General features: G+C 37.2%; 1 protein-coding gene across 1 annotated transcript in view; it reads right to left on the reverse strand.

Moving 5' to 3' along the window:
* The window catches only part of LOC137654699 (uncharacterized), an 85,001-nt gene that overhangs the window by 43,920 nt on the left and 17,141 nt on the right, over positions 1–23,940 (reverse strand). The window contains exons 2-3 of the mRNA XM_068388591.1: positions 17,032–17,112; positions 3,008–3,112 (exon numbers count right to left, since the gene is read on the reverse strand). Coding sequence (XP_068244692.1) covers positions 3,008–3,112; positions 17,032–17,112 — 186 coding nt within the window. The remainder of the gene's footprint in view (positions 1–3,007; positions 3,113–17,031; positions 17,113–23,940) is intronic.

Genomic DNA, 23,940 nt, shown 5'->3' on the forward strand with positions numbered 1-23,940 from the left:
TATATACAGTATATATATATATACATATATATATATATATATATATACATATATATAACATATATATATACATATATATATATATATATATATATATATATATATATATATAACATATATATATACATATATATATATATATATATATATATATATATATATATATATATATATATATATATATATATATATATATATATATATATATATATATATACATATACTGTATATAATATATATATACACATATATATATATACATATACATACATATATATATATATATATATATATATATATGTATATATATATGTATATATATATATATATATATATATATATATATATATATATATATATATATATATAGCAGGCTAGCTATGATACATCCATATTTTTGTTTGTAAAAATTATCATAGAACAAAAATACATTTTTCGTTACACTTTTACCTAATCTCTACATGGAGTACTTAGAAATGAATTACTGGTTTGGCAACCCTTTTTCAATGACATTTTCACATATTGGGATGATTGATTAGGAAATTTTAATTTTTTCGATAAAATAAATTCTCTACACCCTAGCATAAAATTAAAATCTGAATGTGAAAAAGAGGACTAATTAGCTTTTTTGAACATCAATTATAAGGATACGTCACTTTAAAAAAGAAAAGCCATTTTCTCTGTTTGTTTCATATATTCATGATATTTCAATAAAGATTGGAGAAACTTATAATTTTTTCATAAAGGATTGAGAATCTGTTCCCAAGCCTATTCTGATAAAGAATATGAAGTTTATCGTATACAACTCACAGAGCTACTCTACCCAACATACACTATTAATAGGCCGTCAACCAAAACCATATACTATAGTGATCATACAGTGAAAAATAGTAGATTCCATTATTAAAATTAAACTATCAATAGGTAACAGGTTGGCCAGAGCACCAGAAACCCGTTGAAATACTACCACTAGAGTTATAAGTCCTCTGGCTAGCTAGACAATTCTACATTGGATCCCTCTCTCTTACAGCTCATTTTTACTTTGCCTACACATACACATTCTTTCCACATTCTCCTCAGCCTCATACACCTGACAACAATGAAATTCCAAACCAATTCTTCTTCTCTCAAGGGGTTAACTACTGCACTGTAATTGTTCAGTGGATACTTTAATCTTGGTAAGGGTAAAGGAGACTTAAGCTAAGGTAGGCAGCTTTTCTAAGAGAAGGGCACTACAAATCAAATCACTGTTCTCTAGCAATCATGCCTTCTCCATCATGAGGCTCAATACTACACAGTATTCTAGAAGCTTTATTTCAGCTGTGGCCAAGTTGTGGGATGATCTTCATAATCAGGTAGTTGAATCGGCAGAATTTAAAAAGTTCAACTTGCAGTAAATGTTTTTATGTTAAACAAGCTGATAGTCATCTTTTAATGTTGTTACTATCCAAAAAGATATTTTATTCTAATTTCTAATTACTTCTCATATATTGTAGTTTATTTCCTAATTTCATTTCCTCACTAGGCTATTTTTCCCTGTTGGACCCCCCTGGGCTTGGCGCATCGCACTTTTCCCATTAGGGCTGTAGCTTAGTTAGTAGTAGTAATAATAATAAAAACAGTAATAATTATAATACTCCTGGGTAGTGCCATAGCCTCTGTACCATAGTCTTCCACATTCTTGAGGTAGAGTTCTCTTGCTTGAGGGTACACCCAGGCACACTCTTCTATCTTATTTCTGTTCTATTTCTTTTAAATTTTTATAGTTTACATATACAAAATGTTTCTAAAATATTCTATTTCTATTGTTCATTACTACTCCTGTAGTTTAATTATTTCCGGGGTTTCTTTCCTCAGTGACCTATTTTTGCCTGTTGTAGTCCTTAGGCTTAAAGCATCTCACTTTTCTAAATAGGGTTGTAGCTTAACTAGTAATAATATATTAATCATACAGTGTAAAAAATGTAACTATAAATAATAATGATAACCCCATTGTTACTTCATATCCCAGGACCATAGAAGCACCTTTATTAATATTCATCAAAACAAAACAAACATCAAAACCAGAGTTTATAAAGCACAATGGAGAGTTTGTAATAAAGGTCATGTGGGGACAATCTGGCTGTTCTCTATCTCAACCATTATCAGAGCACATAAGATATGTCAGATATGGCTTTGAGAATTTAGAGATTTCTGTTTATCTTAGTGACTTAGAGCACTACATCAACTAGAGTGAGTAATCTTTGCTTCCTAAAAGCATCTGTTACGTGTACCAGAGAAAGATTCTGGAATAAAGCAACAATGACCAGACATAGTGAATAACACCTTTCTGAATCCGATCATCAAAAGGATAATCCAGCAAGACCGATCGACGGATAACCATGTATGTCAAGAAGTCAGTCTCTAATCAAGTCACGAGTATAAGAACAAGAATGCATATGGAATATATTAAATCTGGATAATCTTCACCAGAACCAACCACACATTTTTCAAATCAATGTAAAATTAACTTTTTTTCAACATATAAACTGCTTATAAACTTCCTCTTTCATTTTCCACTGAGATGATGGAACAATGGGTTTTGGTCAAAATATAGTTATTAGTTCTATTTCCTTTTGTTTCTTTTCATGGGCCTTCTTAAGAGATATTAAACCATTATGTTACAGTTAGAAGAAATAAATGCACAGTATATAGATAGATATGATACATACATACATTCATACACACACACACATATATATATATTATATAATTATATATAATATATATATATATATATATATATATATATATATATATATGTATATATATATATATACACACACACACATACATACATACATATATATATATATATATATATATATATATATATATATATATATATATATATATATATATACGAACTGATTTCTTCAAATATATTTTCATAGCTCTATCCTTGGAATCCTTACCAAACAAGTTTTATAAAAAAAGGAATAACAAAATGACATGTAAGTCTCTTAACCTTAGTATCATTCTGGTGATAAGGAGAGCATCTCGGCATCTGATGAAAATCCAACTCGGTGCGACAGAGCTTGTAATTTGCCCACTCTCTTAGCCGAGGCAAGAGCTAAAAGAAAAAAAAGGAAAAAAAGTTTAAAACTCAATTCTTTGAACCCTATTTTACTTATGTTCATAATCTGGGCCTCTCAAGAATTTTAATACCGCATCAAAGTTCCAATGGATGGGTTTAGATTGAGGTCTCTTTAAAGCAAAGGACCTGCTGACTATAAATCTCAAAACAGGACAGATCTAAACCAATATGTCTGAGTACAGAATTGAGCATAGCTCTATAAGCATTAATTGAACCAAGTGAAAGACTCCTATCTTATATCCAGATCAGGAGTAATTTAATATTATTAAAAGATGTGTTCATGGTTGACATCTTTTCTCGACTTGCACCAATTAAAATAGGTATCCTTTGTGTTGGCGCACAGTATTGTTATACTGTCTCAGCTTAAATATTTTGGGTCTGGATGAAGAAGATGACAACACAGGGGTTAGTGAAGATCAATTCAGTAAGAAAATGAAATTAACATCTCACAGAAGTGGCCACAGATCTGTGAACCATTTCCACTAAGGCCTATAAGGGGATATGGCTACCAAGGTAATACTTGCATTGGCAAACAACCTCAATAGAGTTATTACTCATCATATCATGGCAAAGGGAGGGAAGCTTAGAAATCTAGATTGGACCACTCCGGCAACATGGCATCTACAGCCCATGCCAGACGATCCTGAACTGGAGTTGAGCTTCTCTCATACATTCCATAGATCAGGGCACGCCAGAAGTTTCAAATACCATTTGCGTGCTTTTCTTCTTACTCAAAGGTTCTGTAACTTTCTCTCTCCTGAAAGAAATTAGGATAATGAAGTGTTTATGAGGTTACAAAAACCTTTCCACCAACATCCCTACTTGTTTCTTGATGTAAACAAGGACTGCCATATTGTCCACAGTAAATTGCAATGATCTTCCTCAACACCAGTACTAAATATTTGCTCCAAACCAATGGCTTGAATGCAGCCAGTCATTCAAAACAATGACATGAATAACAGCTTCTTTCTGAGATCATAGTCTTAAGATATGGAGACCCTCTAGAGTTGCTTCCACCCTGAAGTTGACGTACTAGTGAACATGAACAGGTCTGAGTTTTTCAGAGCTTAGCTGACTCCTTGTAGCAATGAATTATTTGCCCACCAACACAAGTGTTTTATTATCTTGACAATGCAGGATCTAGGAAATCTTTAGATTGAATATCTTGTCCCAACATATGTTCAGATGAATTGGCAGGGGCCTTATCCTTAATCGTACATATGGAACAAAGTTTTCCAGGAATGTCACTATTCTGAGAAGTTGCATCTTCAAGTGCACCATCGATGGTTTGGAAGTTTTGAATCTGCTCTGCTGAGTAAACATGAATCACACACACACACACACACTCACACACACACACACACACACACACACACACACACACACACACACACACTCTCTCTCTCTCCCTCTCATGAACATCACAAAAAGAACCGACGCTATCTTCATTCCTAATTACAAAAACAATCGAGTCTGAACCAACAGCGATTTTTCTAAATTCTCTAAATTTCCTAGATTCTTCAGTAATCTGAGGATTATGTTTCCGAATCTTTTTGAATGAAAAGCTCAGAATCAACCAATTTTTTAATGTAGTATTTTGATGCCTAAAAATTCATGGTCTTGGATACTAGGGTCATCATTAATGTAAATTTTTGAGAACTTGTACTCAGGTCAACACAAGAGGCATTTGAGCTGGTATGGCTCTCCTTTGAAACATGAACTAGAAAAATTTCCTTAAATCTTAATGACTGGAAATGTAAAAATAATCATCTGTCAAATCAATTGAAACTAATTTTTCTTTCTGGATGGCTGCTAGCCCAATTCATAGTGTCCAGTAAGAACCTGGTAATATTGAAAAACTTGTCGAGCTCTTGACTTTGGTACTGTACAAGGAAATAACAGCTTTAAAAGCCTGGAAACAGTGAAGACAAAACTGCTAGTTTCACCAGACATTTTGACTGGTTCACTGATATATAATGGGAAAGCTATCGAAGATGGTGACACAGGAGGTAAGCAAACAAGACAATTCTTACCCCTCCAAATGCTGAACAAACATATGGCTGGAGATACAGGAGTTAGGGGAAGAAACCAAGGTAACATGCCTATTATATCAAAATAATTGTCACAAGTATCATTGGGATCCTCTGCTAGAGATAAATGACCATTTGGTAGGGATGACTCTCCTACAGGAGAAATGAAATAACCAAGATCTGAAAACTGTCTCCTGTAACACAGAAGGACCCAGCAGTAAAAGGAGGTTGAGGAACAGATCAAATAATGCTTAAGGGAGTCCTCACTTTGACTAAAAAAAACAAAGCTGCTTCCTTCATTTAAGGACAAAATTGGTAAAATGTGTGTTCAATTCTGAAAAGCCATCTCTCAAAGCTCTATGTATGAATCTGATGGATTGAAGTACATTATGTTAAAGCGAGTACATGGCTGTCTGTATAAATGTCCATGGTAATCACATAGAGAACTCTCCAAACAGAACCTGCTAGCAAAAAAATTGTAAAAGGTGCATGAATCCTTCTACAAACAAGAGACCTCTTTAGCTGACCAAGAAACTCTATCAGAATGAATAAGACACTCTCATATTAACTACCAAAGGACTGACTGAGGTGACCTAGTTTGAAGAAAGAGAAAGAATCTTTGTATGATAACTAGCCAACCTATAAGGGAGAGCAAAAGCATATGAAAAGATTGAGGAAAAGATTTAGTAGCAATATTCTCTAAAAAATAATATACAGTATAATGTAATCTTCAAAATCTCCAAAAAGTTGGGTTGCTAACATTTTGGCATTGATCTATCTGAGAAGATACGTACTTGAGTTTTGGACATGTTACCTAGGTATTTAAAAAAAAAAAAAATTACTTAGTATCATAAAATAAGGAGAAAGTATTTCATTCTCCTCCATCTCTAATAAATAGTCATCTTTGAGAAGGTTGTAAATAGTTTGGGAAGACAATGAAATTCCACAAAGAACTATATCCAAAATCAAATCACACAATGAGGTAACAGGTCTAAAAAGAGGTTATAAACTTAATGGCATAGGGTCCAGCAGCTTCAGAACAAAAAAGATTCACCAAAATACACTCTAAAACCAAAGGCTCAAAAGTTGGATATTCTGTCCAGAGAAACATTTGTCAAAAGCTGTGGTGCAGTGCTAATGTCAGTACTAATGCAGTCTGCACCAGCACTATTTAGTTTACACCAGAACATTTGACATTTGCGCCATAACCTATAGGCTTTGCGCCCTGACAACTGATGTCTATGTCAAAATTTCTGGGATCCACAGCAGGACTATTGACAATTATGTTGGAAGAAATAGCAAAAACTACAATACTGTTTGTGATAATACTAGTACTATTATGATAACACTGCAAGTACAGTAAGGAGCATAAAGAATACTGGTAGTGACAGTGAACTCTGGTGTTGATGCCAAAAGATTCCCCTGGGTTCCCTCACTGAAGATTCAGAATTAATACGATATGCATCATCAAATCATTCATCAGGCACCATAAGTTCAAGATGATTCAAAAGGCCATCTACTTTGGCATATAAACTGGAAGTTATTACCAACAGATTGATTTCTATAGGTAGAAGTTAGGGATACAGTATTTATCTGTAGACTTCACCTCATGATCTGAATTAAAGACTAAAGTAGCGTATGACCATGTAAAAGAGCCTTTGGGATCTGCCCTTAGTAAAAGCCAACAGAATCAGCATCATCATTAGAACCATAGTTCAAAACATCTTCAATAGCAGTTAGTCATTACATCAGTAGGTCAAGCGAACACAGGCGTGTCTAGCTGATACTCACAAGAAAAAGATTCTGAAGACCTCGATGATTGGCCGACTGTTGCCACGTGACTCAACTTAGGTCATCATAAGGGGATCTAATACTGTGACAAATGGGGTGGAAGGATTTTTTTTGTTTTTTTTTAACTTTTAAGTCAACAAGCTCTCATTTCATGATACAAAGCAATATCATAATATAAAGCAAGAAGAGTTCTGCGGCATGAATCACTAAATAAACATATAGTGCAGTAGGTAAACCAAGATCAGTGAAACAACACTTCATGCAGATTGATTCATCATGATGCATTTAAGCATACACTAGGCAGAGTAACAAGAAAAGTTTTTGTGGTATAAGTTTACGATATTTCAATTGGGGGGTGGGGATTTTTTATTGAGAGGCTAACTGTAGGCTATGAGAGAGAGAGAGAGAGGAGAGAGAGAGAGAGAGAGAGAGAGAGAGAGAGAGAGAGAGAGAGAGAGAGAGAGAGAGAGAGAGAGAGAGAGAGAGAGAGAGAGAGAGAGAGAGAGAGAGGAGAGAGAGGGAGAGAGAGAGAGAGAGTGAGAGAGAGAGAGAGAGAGAGAGAGAGAGAGAGAGAGAGAGAGAGAGAGAGAGAGAGAGAGAGAGAGAGAGAGAGAGTTACAAGGATTTTTGGATGACTCAAACACAATTAAGCCCATCTGCAGACTCCATTTGCTAGGCTATGTTGAGAGAGAGAGAGAGAGAGAGAGAGAGAGAGAGAGAGAGAGAGAGAGAGAGAGAGAGAGAGAGAGAAAGAGAAGAGAGAGAGAGAGAGAGAGAGAGAGGAGAGTGTGTATTAAAAGGATTTGGGATTTCTCAAAGACTTTTAAGCCCATCTGCAGACTCCATTTGCTCTTTGGTAGAGCCATTTAGTTTAAGCATTTAGAGTTTTCTTATGATCTTGTCTAACTTATTCTTGAACTAGTTTACCATGTTACTGTTTACTACAACCGCTGGAAGTATATTCCAAGTATTTGCTATTTTGTATGTAAAGAAATTGCCACATTGAGTGGTGGTGTACCTTTTCAATTCCAGTTTGTATCAGTTACCTATGGAATGATTTGTGCTAAGCATGAATAGATTGTTGTAATCATCATTTATGATTCCTCTAAGAATTTTAAATGCCTCTATTACCTGTCCCCTTAGTCGTCGAGTTTGTAGATTGACTAAATTAAACGTTCCATCCTCTGTCTATATCAAAATTGCCTTAGTGTTGGAACAAGTTTGGTGACCCTAGCTTGTACTGCTTCTCGTCTATCTATATCCTTTTATCTATATCCTTCTGAATACTTGGACTCCGTATTCTAGATGAGGTCTTACTAGAGATGTGTAAAGCTGTAGCACAATGTCTTTGTTTTTGTATTTGAATTGTCTTTCTTTATGTAGCCTATTAGCTTCTGTGCTTTCTTTTCAGCCATTAGGCTACGTTTGGTGAACTTCAAATTCTAGCTGATAATAATACCAAGATCTTCCTCTTGGTTCACACTTTCCATTTCACTACCCAGCAGTGAATAATCTGACTGGGTTACTATAACCTATGTGCATGACTTTACATTTCCCACAGTTGAAAGGCATTGGCCATTTTCTGGACCATTCTCCTAGCTTTACTAGATCCTCTCTTAAGGCTTCTACGTTTTCTGAGTTCGCAGATTTATGACTAATTTAGTATCATCGGTAAATTTTGCTACTCTAATAGTTAATCGTAAATCTATGTCGTTAATGTAGATCAGAAATAGCAGTGGGCCAAAGACGGATCCTTGAGGTACTCCGCTTGTAACAGCTGCCCACTCTGAAGCTTCTCCATTGATTACAACTCTCTGTTTTCTGTTTGTTAGCCAATCTTCGATCCATTCAGCTGACTCGTCAATGATGCCTAGAGCTCTAATTTTGACCAATAATTTTTTCTTGAGGAACTTTGTCAAAAGCCTTTTGAAAATCTAGGCATATGATGTCTATTGCCCTGCTTTTGTCGTAAAGCTAAACATAGTGGAAAAATTCCAAAAGATTTGTCACGCATGATCTATTTTGTCTAAAACCATGTTAGCTATCTAACAGAAGATTGTTTTTCTCTATATGCTCTACTATTGAATCGACTATAAGATTAAAAAATTTTGCAAGGCACTGATCTTAGACACACAGGTTCACCAAACGTTCAGTCTAATTTCTCTTGGGAGTGCGAAGAGCATGCCCGAACCATCTCCATCTACCCCTCATCATGATCTCATTCACAAACGGCACTCGAGAAATCTCTCTTATAGTTCCATTTCTAATCCTGTCCTGCAATTTAACTCCCAATATCCTCCAGAGGGCTTTGTTCTCAAATCTACTAAATCTAATGGAGATTGTTTCATTGTCATACTTTGACTCAAGTCCATACAGTACTGTAACACCGATCTCACTTAACTGATATATAGTCTGATTTTGATATGTAATTTCAGGTGATTTGATTTCCAAATTTTTCTTAACCTAGCCATTGTCTGATTAGCTTTTTTCAATCTTTCACTAAACTCTAATTCTAAAGACCCTGTCTTTCAGATCATAGTTCCTAAATACTTAAGTGATTCTACCTCATTAATCCTTTCTCCTTCCAATGATATTTCATCTTCCATTGTATACTCTGTCCTCATCATCTATATCTTTCTTCTATTTATCTTCAGCCCAACCTCGTGTGATATTTCATGCATTCTGGTAAGCAAGCATTGCAAATCCTGTGGTGTTCTGCTAACGAGGGCAGTATCATCAGCAAACTCTAGGTCTGCTAAATTCCTATCACCAATCCATTCTAATCCTTCTCTACCATCTCTCACTGTTCTATGCATTACAAAATTCATGAGGAGGATAAACAATATTAGTGACAACACATTCCCTCAAAATACAGTATTCAACTGTTCACAAGAAATTCATTGGATAAGACTCCATTAACATTAACTTTGCACTTACTATTTTCATGAACCAACTTAATCAAATTTACATATTTAAGAGAAATTCCATAACAATGCAGGACTCTCCACAAAATTGGCCGGTGCACACTATCAAAGGCTTTTTCATAGTCCACAAATGCCATCAAAAGGGGATTTCCATATTCTACACATTGCTGTACAACGTCTTAAAATTAAAATTTGGTCAGAGCAACTTCTACCTTTTCTAAATCCTGCTTGTTCATATCTCAGCTTTTCCTCAATCTTTCTCTCCAGTCTGATTAGAATAGGCATACTATGTATTTTCAAAACAACTGACTCAAGTGTTGTCTCAGTAATTATTGTAATCAGTCAGGTCTTATTTTGCTACTTTCACCAACACTCCTAACTCCAATTCATAAGGTTTCGTCTCTTCATGCCACATTCTACAAAATAATCTTGTAAATAGTCTGGGAGTCACTTCATTTTCGGCCAGTATCATCTCTGCAGTTATTCCATCGTATCCAGGGGCTTTCCATCTCTTGAGTTTTATAATACTTTAAACACATTGAATTCATCCATGGGTACATAAAGGTCTTCATCAGCTTCAGGTATATCAATCAAAATATTCCCTTCATATCTCCCATTCATAACCTCATTAAAGTGTTCCATGCAATGTTGTCTTTCTTCATCTTCTATTGCTATATCAGAGCCATCTCTCTTTTTGATGGGTATTTGCTTCTTCTTCTTTGCCCCAGTCGAGATTTCATTAATAATCCTATGAGCAATTCTTACACCATAGCCTCTTCCTGAATTCACAGCTTTGTCAACCTCATCTGCTTTACTCTCTAATTATTCTCTCCAGTCATTCCAGGCCTTTCTTTTGACCTCATAATCAATACTGGAATACTTAGCATGCTCTACATTGTAATTTTCATTACTTCCTCGAAAACTTTCAACAATCAATTTCTGTATTTGTCTCCTTCTCATAGTATCCCAAGTATCATTCAATATGCATGGCTTTCTCCTTGTAACTAAGTGTCTCAAGACTTCACTACCAACTGACTGATATAAGTTCTTAATATCACACTATTCTTCATTAATTGTCCGTTCTTCATCTCCTAAAGTCTCCAAGACTGCAAATTGATTCCTACATTCAATTGCAAATGTTTCTCCATGCTCTTCTACTAAAGGCTTAGTTGTATCAAACCTAGGTATTCTATCCATCTTTCTGTTGGGTGCTTTCAGTTATAATTTCAGTGTGGTAATGAGAAGCTGGTGATCACTACAAATATCTACACCTCTATATACAGTGTCTTCCATTTCTCAGAGTCCTTCTTCTCTCTTTATTAATGGCAATGTGATCTACCTGATTTTTGTAATTGCCACATGGTGAAGTCCATGTATACTTGCGGATGTTCTTGTGTTGAAAAAGAGTACTTCCAATGACAAGATTGTTTGCTGAACAGAAACTTACGAAATGAGCTCCAATTTTATTTGCGACTTCGCCAAGACCCTCGATGGCCATCACATTCTCTATCCCTTAATTATTTCTTCCAACTTTAGCATTCAAGTCACCAGTCACAATTTTCATATCTCTCTCAGGAATTTCTTCTATTACCCTCTGCAGTTCTTCATAGTATTCATCTTTCCTTTCTTCAGGGGAATCATTTGTTGGGGTATAGCAAACTATAATATTCATATTGCACTGCTTTGCTTTGAACTTTGCAAGTAACAATCTACTGTTTACAGCTCTCCACTCGGTTAATGCCTTTTCTGCTCTTGGTGTCATCATCATTCCTACCCCTTCTCTTCCAACTCCATCTGATCTTCCTGAGTAGATATATATATTGCCTTGGTCTAAAGTTTCCTCACCAATCCCCTTATAATGTGTTTCACTTAGGGCCAAGATATCCAAACTATATTTCATAAATTCACTCTTGTTTTGCTGTAACTTCCCAATCTAATTAATGGTTCTAACATTCCAATTACCTATTTTCAATTTCTCTTTAATATTTATAAACCGGGAGATGCTTAGCCCCCAGCTACGCCCGGGACTGGGGGCCATTCTGTCATCTTCTCTTTCCAATACAGATTAAATTCATAGAGGATTCATTGGCTAGATTCATCAAAGGATAGCCAGTTCCTTGCGATGTGCAGTGCCTATTTAACTAAGGCAAGTGACCCTTGGCGGTCCATACTAATTTTAGTAAGATCAACCGCCAGGCATCAGGAGTAAAAGCCGAAGAGACAATTTGTCCTTCTCCTTAAACCCAATCAATCACCCTGCTGCCAGTGACTTCATCGAGATTTAAGGTGGCATTTCCTCCACACCCAACACTCTCATTACTCCACTAAGTTCCTCATCTGTTTATACGAGTATAACCATTGGTAAATATGGACTGCAAAGATATAATGCCTAGCACCGCGGTAGATACATGCATATATTATATATGTGTTAGAACACTTGAAAATATCAATACAGGAAGTACAGCAATCCTAAAACTATATAAAAAATAGAGAAAACTTCCAATTCAAGATTTTATTAGATAGGGAGACCATATCTTTCATAAATTATTCAAAGCATCCCTATAAGTTTTCAAAAATTCAGATTGGGAAAATGTAGGCATTACCATTAATGAGGAATACCTTAACATTTTAAGATTTGCAGATGACATAGTTCTGTTTAGTGAATCATGGGAAGAATTTCAAAAGATGATAAAGAGAAACCAGAAATGTCAGACTGAAAATTAATAGGACTAAAACTAAGATAATGTTCAATGAAAATTCAGACCAACAAATAAAGGTTATGGATGAACTTCTAAAGATTATCACTTAATATTCATACTTAGGACTGACAGTAGGTGCTTCCCAAGGATATTACACCAAAATTAAGAAAATGATAAGCAAGGAATGGAGAGCTTTTGGTAAACAGAATGAGATTATGCTAAGTAAAATGCTACTTTCTTTAAAAAGAAAAGTATTCAATCAGACGATCCTATCAATATTAACTTATACATTAGAAACTTGGATTGCCTTACCAAAGCCATAGAACATAAGCTAGTTACAAGTCAAAGAGCTACAGGAAGAATATTGATGAGATTAACACTTAGAAAAAAAAAAAAAACCATGTACACGGGAGGAAACAAGTAAAGGATATTCTAACATGTAAGAAAAACTGGGTATGGGCAGACATATAATGAAAACAACAGATAATATTTGGACAAGAAGAGTAACAGAATGGATCCAAAGAAATTGCAAATGAAGGACGGGAAGGAAGAGAAGACAGATTGACAAGGTAAGAAAATTTGCGGGTACAGGCTGGCATAGAAAAGGGATTTTGACGAAGGAAAAATCTATTTCTGGGAGAGGAACCTGTGTCGCCCAGTGAAATGCTCCTTAAAGCACCATTTCTAAGGCATAAATATTGCTAAATATACCAGAGAAAAAAAAGGATGCATGGAATGCCAGGAATTAACCCAGCTCGCTCACTCAATGAGTGTCTAAACAGATGTGAGTCAAAGGACATGTCTAATGCTTTTGTCCTATAGAGGATTAATAACGGGAATACCTTTTGGATGATAAAGGATAGATGGTAATGTCTTTTTTTTTTTGTATACAGGAATTTAATTGCCTCATATAACAAAGCTTGTCTTAACATTTCTACAATAGTATACTCCTTGATTGTTTACAGGTAAATGCAGTGGTAGTTGGAAAATTCTAGGTTAGGGATGGTGAACTGTTAATTGTGCATATATATATATATATATATATATATATATATATATATATATATATATATATATATATATATATATATATATATATATATATGTATGTATATATATATATATATATATATATATATATATATATATATATATATATATATATATATATATACATATACATATACATATACATATACATATATATATATATATATATATATATATATATATATATATATATATATATATGCACAATTAACAGTTCACCATCCCTATTATATATATATATATATATATATATATATATATATATATATATATATATATATATATATATATATATATATATATATATACGGTCTATTAAATTTCTTATTCCTGATCTAGATATTAATCTTTGTCACCATCGTTCAATTAGTTCATTATGCATGTTGCATAAGATTTTTCATAACTCTGACCATCCTTTACATTCAGATCTCCCTGGACAATTCTATCCTGTTCGTAATACTAGGCAGGCAGTTAATTCTAAGAGCCAGGCCTTCTCCATCATGAGGCTCAATACTACACAGTATTCTAGAAATTTTCTTCCAGCTGTTACCAAGTTGTGGAATGATCTTCCTAATCGGGTAGTTGAATCAGTAGAACTTCAAAAGTTCAAAGTTGGAGCAAATGTTTTTATGTTGACCAGGCTGACATGAGTCTTTTTATAGTTTATATATGACATATCTGTTTTGACGTTGTTACTGTCTTTAGAATGATTCATTGTTAGTTTGTTCCCATCATTTATTTATTTCCTTGTTTCCTTTCCTCACTGGGCTATTTTTCCCTGTTGGAGCCCTTGGTTTTATAGCATCTTGCTCTTCCAACTAGGGTTGTAGCTTGGCTAGTAATAATAATAATAATAATAATAATAATAATAATAATAATAATATATATATACATACATATATATATATATATATATATATATATATATATATATATATATATATATATATATATATACACATATACATATATACATATATATATATATATATATATATATATATATATATATATATATATATATATATATATATATATATATATATACACACACATATATATATACAGTACAGCATATATATATATATATATATATATATATATATATATATATATATATATATATATATCACTGGTTTGTTATTCACAAATTTGATTATTTGCAGGAAGACCATGACATTCCGTAAAGCAATATTTATGTGTATTTATCCACTTTTATATAACACCAAATAAAAGAAAGCTTTTGATATTAAGACAAAATATATTTATGGTATTAGAGAAGCTTTAAAATTCATATACATAACTATTACTCAATATATTTTGCCCTGTTATATAAATGAGTATGCTGTGTTGCATTTGTTCTTGCGTAACCCAATTTCTTTTAGGTTTTTTAAATTGCCGTATATTCACGCTTAGTATACATTTATGAATGAAAATTAATTGAAAAGAAGAAATAGCATAGGGTATTATAGTGGAAAATACTCAGTAATACCTTATTGGAAAATAAGTGGAGACTGGATAGTGTGAACCACATGAGTGGATTTCCAAGACCTTACTTGTGTAATAATGTCATTTTATCTTTTATATTTTGGTGTTATGTAACTGAATGCTTTTCTGTAATTGAAGTTATATATACTAGGAATACTGTTACTCTTGTACTTTCTCTTATTTGTTTCTCGTCTCATAATAAGAAAATCGTGGGTACAGAATGTTAACATAGGTACTGTGCATTAATTATTTGTGGTTTTTCACCAGTCACTGGTGTGTGTTACCTAAAACCTCCCATCGCTCTTCACCAAATAGTAAGTCTCTCTCTCTAACATGCATGCTATACCAGACCAACCAACACAACCCTCATCTTGTGGGAATCTCACTCATTTTGAAAATACATCCCACTTTCTTCATTAGCCCTTGATTCTCCCACATTTACATGAAATTCTCCATACTTTATTTGTTTGAGTTTATAATTGTCACTTATGCTTAATTTTCAGAAAATTTAATTATTTCCTGCAATATTTTAATAAAAATTTCAACACAATCATATCTACAACCAAAAAAAAAAAGGTAATGTGTTTGGTGTAGATAAGGGGGAGGTTGAGGAAGGGCGCGATCTTGCGTGAGGACAGCGAGAACCAGATTGCACCGAAATATCTGGCTTAAGAACTCACTCCTCCGAGGTGAACAAAAATTTACATACTAAGTGGTGGAGGCAAAAAAGCCCAAGCTGAAATGAAGGGTTAAAAATGTGAACGTAAATGAAACAAAACAATAATAAAAGTAAATGGAAGGAAGGAGAAGGGGGGAAAGACATAAGAATTATGGGTATACGAAAGATTTCGTCTTTTCGTTTGCAAAGAAAGTGTCTCATTGTAATCCATAAATATATAAAGGGAAGAAGGAAATCATATTAAAATGGAAATAGAAAAGGTGAAAAATTAATTCCTACTTTTCTGTTTTACTTCTAGGTGATAAGTGCAGAGGTTCTATATGCATCATATGTAGTGGAACATAACTGTTCAATGATGTCAATAAGAACTTCACCTCTCAGAGAACCAGTCTTATTAGTGAATGGCCACTAGAATCACTTACTGCTTGTAAAACGAATGAGTTCCCCCATAAGGTTTGCTATGAGTATAAACCAAACAATGAATTACTTGTGAAAGCTAAGCCAGCAGCAACATATGCATACCGTATAACCAAGCACAATCTAATGTTAAAGAATGATATCATTGTCATATTCTGTCCATAAAATACAGTGTACAGTAATTGTGTGTACAACTGGCTATAAACAGAGCTATTATGTCATATGGATATGCATATGTATTTTTCTTTAATTTTGCTGTTTATTCATGAAATTATATATCTATGTTCTTAGTAGATAAATAAAATGCAATATATTGAAAATTATTGGATGAATCTTATAAAAATATGACATTCTGCCATAGGTTAATGAATCTCCTGAATTTTCTTTAATAATCTCCAGCAAAAGTTTTAGGTAGAGTCGACAGGTTACATATTATGTACTGTATAGTATGTACCCACATGGGAGAAATAACCTGTCAGTATGCAAATGTCTACCATTTCTAAACTTCGTCCCTATTAAGAGCTTCCAATACAAGCATTTCAAAACAGATTCTGTTGATGATACTAGCAAACAAATTTATAAAACACATAATGTACTTATATCTGAGTTCAGTACAAATGGCGCACATTAATGCTTAGTGAGATTTTTAGAATAACTCAATGGCTTTGAGTGCCAAGGAAAAAACAAAGATCAATAGTAGAATACGAGTTGTATAAACGAGAGTCAATTATAATTCGCGAAGACTAATAAGAAACCTTTTATGGTCATTAGTATAGAATACAATGCAATAACTACAAAATAGTATGTATAAACTTACCGGGGGAATCTGGTAAACAACATTGCTGGGAGGAGTCGACGTGTAAAATGGAATCATGTTTGGTGCCATAACAGGAAAATTCTGTAAGAAAAGAAAATATATTTATCTTAAGTTCCCAGTATAAGCATGATTATTTAGGAAATTATCAACTATATCATAAAAGTATTTGTAGACCTACATTTATTAGAAAATTTTAAACTTTTATTACAATGAAGACTCAAAACACAAGTACTGTATGTCTGAAAATTTGAGATGTTTTTCTTGAGAGCTTGGAAAACATCTGCATTCCAAACTTTGGTGGGCATCTCTATGAGCCCTGTTCTACATTGAAAGGAGGATATCTTAACTGATCAACAAACACCTATATAGTACTGTATATCCCAACTGCTGTTTGAAGAATTTATATCAACAGTCATTTGAAGACTATCCTTAGTTGAATATTTGTTTCCCCTAACAGTAGGGCATTTTTTCTCACCTACATTGTTCTAAAATAGCTTTTATATAATGGCAAAGATATTTTGATTTTAAGTGCAAAACCTGAATTACTCAGGAATATCTACAGCAGAGTCAGAATCAGCCCTTATCTCTCTCTATAGTCTCATGGTTATGGTGACGACTATCACTTCGATTTTGACTTTTCATAGGTTCGAGTCCTTGCAAGACCAGAAATTCTTATTAGATAAATTTCCTCTGGGTCTTTGATCCTGAGGTGGAGCAAAATTTCATATTAAGAGATACTTGCAGCTTATTTGAATACAGTAAAAGCAAATCATGAGTGTTTATCATAGATTATGATAAAAACAATTAGAATAGTGCCAACGTATCCGTGTGTCGTACAAGGTAACTAAAAGGGACGGGACGAGGGGGCTGGGAACCCCCTCTCCTGTATTATATACTCCTGTGAGAAATAAAAGAGGTGGAGGTGGGAGGAGAGTGACTGCTCCCTGCACTCTAGTTTAGGGGTGTCTGAATGTGCGTGGATGTAGTACGATAGAGAGTAAAAGATGTGAGACTGGAAGTATGTTCAGGAATAGAAGGATGGATATACTGGCTGTGTGTGAGACAAAGACAAAAGGGAAGGGTGAAGTGATGTTTGGTGAAGTGACTGGTAGTGTCTGGGATTGAAAGGGGAAGAGCAAGAGGGGGTGTGCCTTTATTGCTGAGTGAATGGATGACAGGTAAAGTAGTGGAATGGAAGGAGATATCATGTAGGTTAATGTGGGTAAGGGTTAGGTTGGGTAGGGAATGTTGGGCTTTTGTTAGTGCATATGGGCCAGGTTGTAAGAAAAGGGAAGAAGAGCAGAATGAGTTCTGAAATTAATTAACTAGGTGTGAAGAAGGACTGGGTAGAAGGAATTATATAGTTGTCATGGGTGACTTAAATGCTAGAGTTGGCGCTGGAGAGGTGGAAGGTGTAATTGGGAAGTATGGCGTACCAGGTGAAAATGAGAGTGGTGAGAGACTGGTAGATGTGTGTTGAACAAGAGATGATGATAAGTTCTAGTTTTTCAAAAAGAAAGATAAAAACAAGTATACATGGGTAAGAGTGGCAAATGGAAAAGTGGTAGAAAGGGCATTAATGGATTATGTGCTGATAACTAAAAGAATGTTTGGAAGATTTAAAGACGAGCACGTGATTAGGGGTATGGCTAATGGTATGTCTGATCATTTTTTGGTGGAAGGAAAATTAGTTATAACAAAAGAGTGGGGGAATAGAATGGGGGGATGTAAAAGGGAGCTAGTGAGGGCTGAAGAGTTAATAAAACTGGGGGTAAAAAGTGAATATCAAGAAAGGTTGAAAATGGCAAATGACAGAGTGAAAGTAAGAGAAACTGGTAAAAAATGACAAACTTATAACAGAGTTTGTATTTTTCCTAACATACAAACCCGAATTCTTTACTATAGGAGATATTCTTGCGCGTGCTGGAAAATACGGCAGAAAAACCTCAACAAGGTCGTTAACAACCGGACAGGTAATTACCCACCTGTCAGTGGTGGGGGACCGCCGGTCGGTAGCTGGTGTTTACCTTCAATCGGATTCTAGCTAAGACTATCCTAGGGGGGCGGTGATGGAGGGAAGATTTGTGTAAAGAATTTGGGTTTGTATGTTAGGAAAAATACAAACTCTGTTATAAGTTTGTCATTTGTTCCTACACTAAATACAAACCCTCATTCTTTACTATAGGAGACTTAGTCTTGAGGCCAGGGTGGCCAAGGAGTTCCCTATCCCTAGGGAAGATAGTCCTCAGACTAGACCCTTTTGAAGCAACAATCTTCCGTTAATCTTCTTTCTTTGTAGATCCCCAGAATCTCAGTACGACTGAAGGTTTGTAGCTTCATGGAAACAGATGTTTCAGGATGAAGTGGGACAGGAACATTAGACTCGGACCCCTTCAAACTTGGGATTCCCCCGACCTTGCAAAGGAGAAACCTCGTGACCACGAGTATAACTTATACCCTGTGAGAGGAATCAGATGAGTATCATACCTTATTTCCATTGGCGAGTCCAGCTGAAACTGGATACAGGCTAGGATCCCCAGATGTGGGGGAGAAGGAAACGAAGAAGATCGATGGATGTCCTTCTTAAAACCTAGTGTAACCCAGAATCCTCAACCAATGGTTACTGTCCCCTGCAAGGGCATAAGGTAGTTACAGTACCTGATGACCTGTCACAATAGGCCCTATAGAAAGGGTGTCTAGAGACCTATGTGTCACGTCGCTCAAATAGAGAGCCTTGAACATAGATTGGCGTTTCCAGACCCCAACACTTACGACTTGGGAGACTGAGAAATTTCTCTTAAATGCCAGAGAGGCAGCCACTCCCCTAACTTGATGGGCTCTGGGTTGCGCTGCCTCTGGGTCTCCGTGAAAAGACCTCGCAATAACTTTCTTGAGCCAGAAAGATATGGTGTTGCGAGAGATTCTCTTCTTTACCCTGTTGGTACAAGGAAGAGATGACGGAGACGTGGTCTGAAAAGTCTGGTGCGCTTCAGATATTTCTTCGACGCCCTGACTGGGCACAGTAACGACTGGACTGCATCCTGTGTTACCTCATTGAGTGTGGAAATTCTTGAAATCTCTCATCGGAAGATGAAGGATTATGAGTCTAGCCACCAAGCCCGGTACGAAGTTGCAAGACACTCACCCCTCCCCCATCTCTTAGAATGGGTGACGTAAGACAGACCATGTCGCACACTGACCCTTTTAGCGGAGGACAGAGGTACGAGGAAGACGGTCTTAAGGTTCAGAGAGTAGCCTGAGGCCCTAAGGGGCTCATAGGGCAGACCCTTCAGCGAACATAAGACACGTCTCAAGGAGATGGTCTAATCTCAACTGGGGGGCTAGATCACTCCAAACCCCGAAACAACCAAGGTGATGACTTTTGAGGCGGAGAGGTCAACCCCCTCTCCGTCTACAGATGAGGCTCAAGGCTACACGATAGCCCTTAATCGCCGAGACTGAGAGAAGCTTTCCACACTGAGGTACAAAAAGAAGTTTGGGAATTAGTGATCCTTCCTTTTGAGAACCCAATTACTCCACATTGTGGCTGTTGTAGCGGTTAAGAAAACCATTGTCTTAGCCCCAGCAGTTAGGACTTCTTGTAGGGACTGCCTAGAGTTTAGGTTTGACAAGTCCTCGTGGCTCGTAAGGTAGCCAACTGTATCAGACCACGTGTCAAGCCAGAAGGGACATTGAAGTCGCTTCCCTTGCCGAGGCTTCTGTGACTGAGAAGAGCCTGGAAGAGTAGAGTGTCTCTTCGAGGATCAGCCTGGTGTGAGCCTCGCCGTGAGGGGATCCAAGATCAGAGGAGAAGGTTGACATCTCTGATCTCGGAGAATCGACCAGGTTTAAAGGTCGCTCAAGAAAAGCAGAGGCGAGGGACAGTGACATAGCACTAACCGTTAGAACAATGTCCTAGAGACTGACCATATATGGTCAACAACCAAGCCTCCTCTCCATCCCAGCTAGGACCAGGTTAGGCCAGGCAGCGGCTGCTGAAAACTCAGTAGATAAGATCTATAGGCTCCCCCCAAAACCCCCCAACCTTAGCTTACAAGGATAGTAAGGTTGTAGGCACTGATGGCACTAACAAGTCTGGGCGGGACTAGAACCCCAGACTGTCCTACATACCCTGTCTAAGGCTGGAGAGTCAAAGGGTCGAGGAGACATAAGTAAATCGCCGAGGCATGTGATATAACCCATAGTTCTTAGAGTCCTTAAGTAGGAGGATTCTAAGTCCCTCGACAGCAGCTCTCCTGAGGAATCCTCAGGCTGCGATAATTCCTTGCGTGTTCTTACAGGAAAAAATGGAGACACAAGTAGCAGACAAACCTTATATCTTACCCCTCGTACTTCTTATCGAAAGGCGAAGAATGGTAGAAGTTGGAGTGTCTGAAGGTAATGGCGAAGAACGTTGACGAGAGTCGGAAGGCTCTGTCATAAGAGTAAAACTCTTAATGACGATGGTCGCGTGCATAGCGCTAATTGCTTGCGAGCACGGACACTCTGTGCTAATTGTTACAAGAGCCTGACTACTCAGCATAACTGAAACCTGAAGGTTCCAAGTCGTGTGAACTCGAAAGTCCAACGCGACAGAGGCCCGAAGGACTCCTAAGGTCATGAGAGCCCGTAGGATAAACATGACGAAAGTTTAAGGGTTCCCGATCACGCCCGCCGAAGGGGTGATCGTCACGAGACCCCAAGGGGCCAATGTGAGGGGAACAAGTAGGTTCAAAAAGACGTCTCCTTATAGCACGAGGGGGAGAACGTCAGGGATGAATATAACTTCTCCGCAGGATAGATTGTTCTCCCGAAGGAGAATGTCGTTTAATACAAGGCTCTCGCTCCGCCCCTGGAGGAGGACCAAAGGCGTAAGAGGGAGGAGCGTGGATCGGCAAACTCCTACAAATTTCCTTCTTGTGAGTGGTAGGAAGGCTCTCCCGAAGGAGATCACTTAAAACAAGCTTTCTCCCTGCTCTATGGGGAAAAGCGTAGGCGTAGTAACTTCTCTCTCTCAAACGAGGGAGAAGTCCTCCCGAAGGAGGATATTGCTAAAGGCAAGATTTCTCCCCTCTCTATGGGGAAAAGCATAGGTGTAATAATTTCTCTCTCGCGAACGAGGGAGAAGTCCTCCCGAAGGAGGACATCGCCTAAGGCAAACTTTCTCCCAGTTCTATGGGAAAAAGCATAGGTGTAATAATCTCTCTTTCGCGAACGAGAGAGAAGTTCTACCGGAGGACATCCTTTAAGACAAGTTTTCTCCTAGTTCTAGGGAAAAAACCTAGGCGTAAAAATCTCCCTCTCGTGAACGAGAAAGGAGTCCTCCCGAAGGGGGACCTGGCATGCTCCCAGTTCTATGGGAAAAAAGCATAGGCTTAATAATCCCTCTCGCGGACGAGAGAGAAGTTCTCCCGAAGGAGAACATTGCCTAAGACAAGCTTTCCCCCAGTTCTATGGGAAAAAAGCATAGGTGTAATAATCTCTCTCTCGCGAACAAGAGAGATCTTCTGAAGGAGGGCATCGCCTAAGGCAAGTTTTCTCCCAGCTTTATGGAAAAAACGTAGGTGTAATAATCTCCTCTCGTGGATGAGAGAGAAGTCCTTCCGATGAAGGACATCGCCTGAGCCAAGCATACCCCCAGGGAGAAGTTCCCCCAAAGGAGGAACAAGCCGTAGACTTGCTTTTCCCCAGCTCCAGGGGAGAAAGCACAGTCTTCGGGGACGAAATAGCAAAGGTAAAACTCATTGGGCTGTTCGCAACTCCTTACGAAGGAGGGAAGGTTGCTGACTGGCTGAAGTGGGGAAGCTTTCCCTCGGAAGGGGGATGGATCTCTCAAGCAGTCCAATTCCGAGGAAGGTTATCCCACCCTTGTAAGGGAAGGATCTCTAATCCCTGGAGGCGAACCTCCTGTCAGCAATCTAAGTTTCCCAATAAGTTGATCAAGTTGCAGGTTGACAACGAGTGTTACCTCGTAACATGGGCAGCTCATGAGCTGCCACATGAAGAACAGGATAACGAACGGAGCGGGCGAAGTCCTCGGCATCACGTTCTATGTCACTGCTATCTGAGTGTTTTCTTTTAGCCTTTCTAACACGTTTCCTCTTTCCCTTCTGCTCTCAACTGAAGAGAAGAAGGGCCGAACCCCTGCATCTTCTTTCAAGGTTTCCGAGACTCGAAATCCTTAACTCATTAGGGAGCAAAGTAATTACAGTAGGGAGGTTGTCCTGTCTGAAACACGGGAGCGAGGGATTGACCCCGCGAGTGTATGACCGGAGATTTGCGTGTGTTGCGCTACTTGTGTGCGAACACCTGTGTGACTGGGGTATGGAGACTCTGTCATAAGAGTAACTCTTGATTGTCATGGGCGTAGTGTTGGATGGGCGTACGCGAACACTCCGCGCGACAAGAGTCCGAAGACTTTCTGACCTAAGAGTAACATTCTTGATGACTTGAATCATGAGAACCCGAAGGTTCAGCGTGATCGTGCGTGCCCCTAGAGGTTGTGTTGCGAGAACCCAAAGGTTCAGTGTGCTCGTGCGTGCTCCTAAAGGTTGTGTTGCGAGAACCCGAAGGGCTAGAGCAACGAGAAACCGGAAGTCTCCCTTGTCACGAGACACCGAAGTGTCAGCGAAACTAAATGCACGAGACCCCGAGGTTCCAGCAACTTGCTGTGAGAAAACAAAGGGATAGCGCACTCGGAAACCGAAGTTTCCTTGTCACGAGACCCCAAAGGGTCAGAGATCGAGAATTCAAAGGCGAGAGCGATCTCTGTGAAGATAGAGAGTAAAGCAAGGAGAAGCGCTCTATCTGACTTTTTCTAGAGCGGACGGAGACCCTCAAACTATTATGCGAAGAAGGTTCGAGGTTAGGACGTGCTTTGCCCTTGGCCACACTTCTGGTTTCTTAGAT

This window comes from Palaemon carinicauda, chromosome 15 (genome assembly GCF_036898095.1).
Source record: "Palaemon carinicauda isolate YSFRI2023 chromosome 15, ASM3689809v2, whole genome shotgun sequence".
In the NCBI taxonomy this organism is placed as follows: domain Eukaryota; kingdom Metazoa; phylum Arthropoda; class Malacostraca; order Decapoda; family Palaemonidae; genus Palaemon; species Palaemon carinicauda.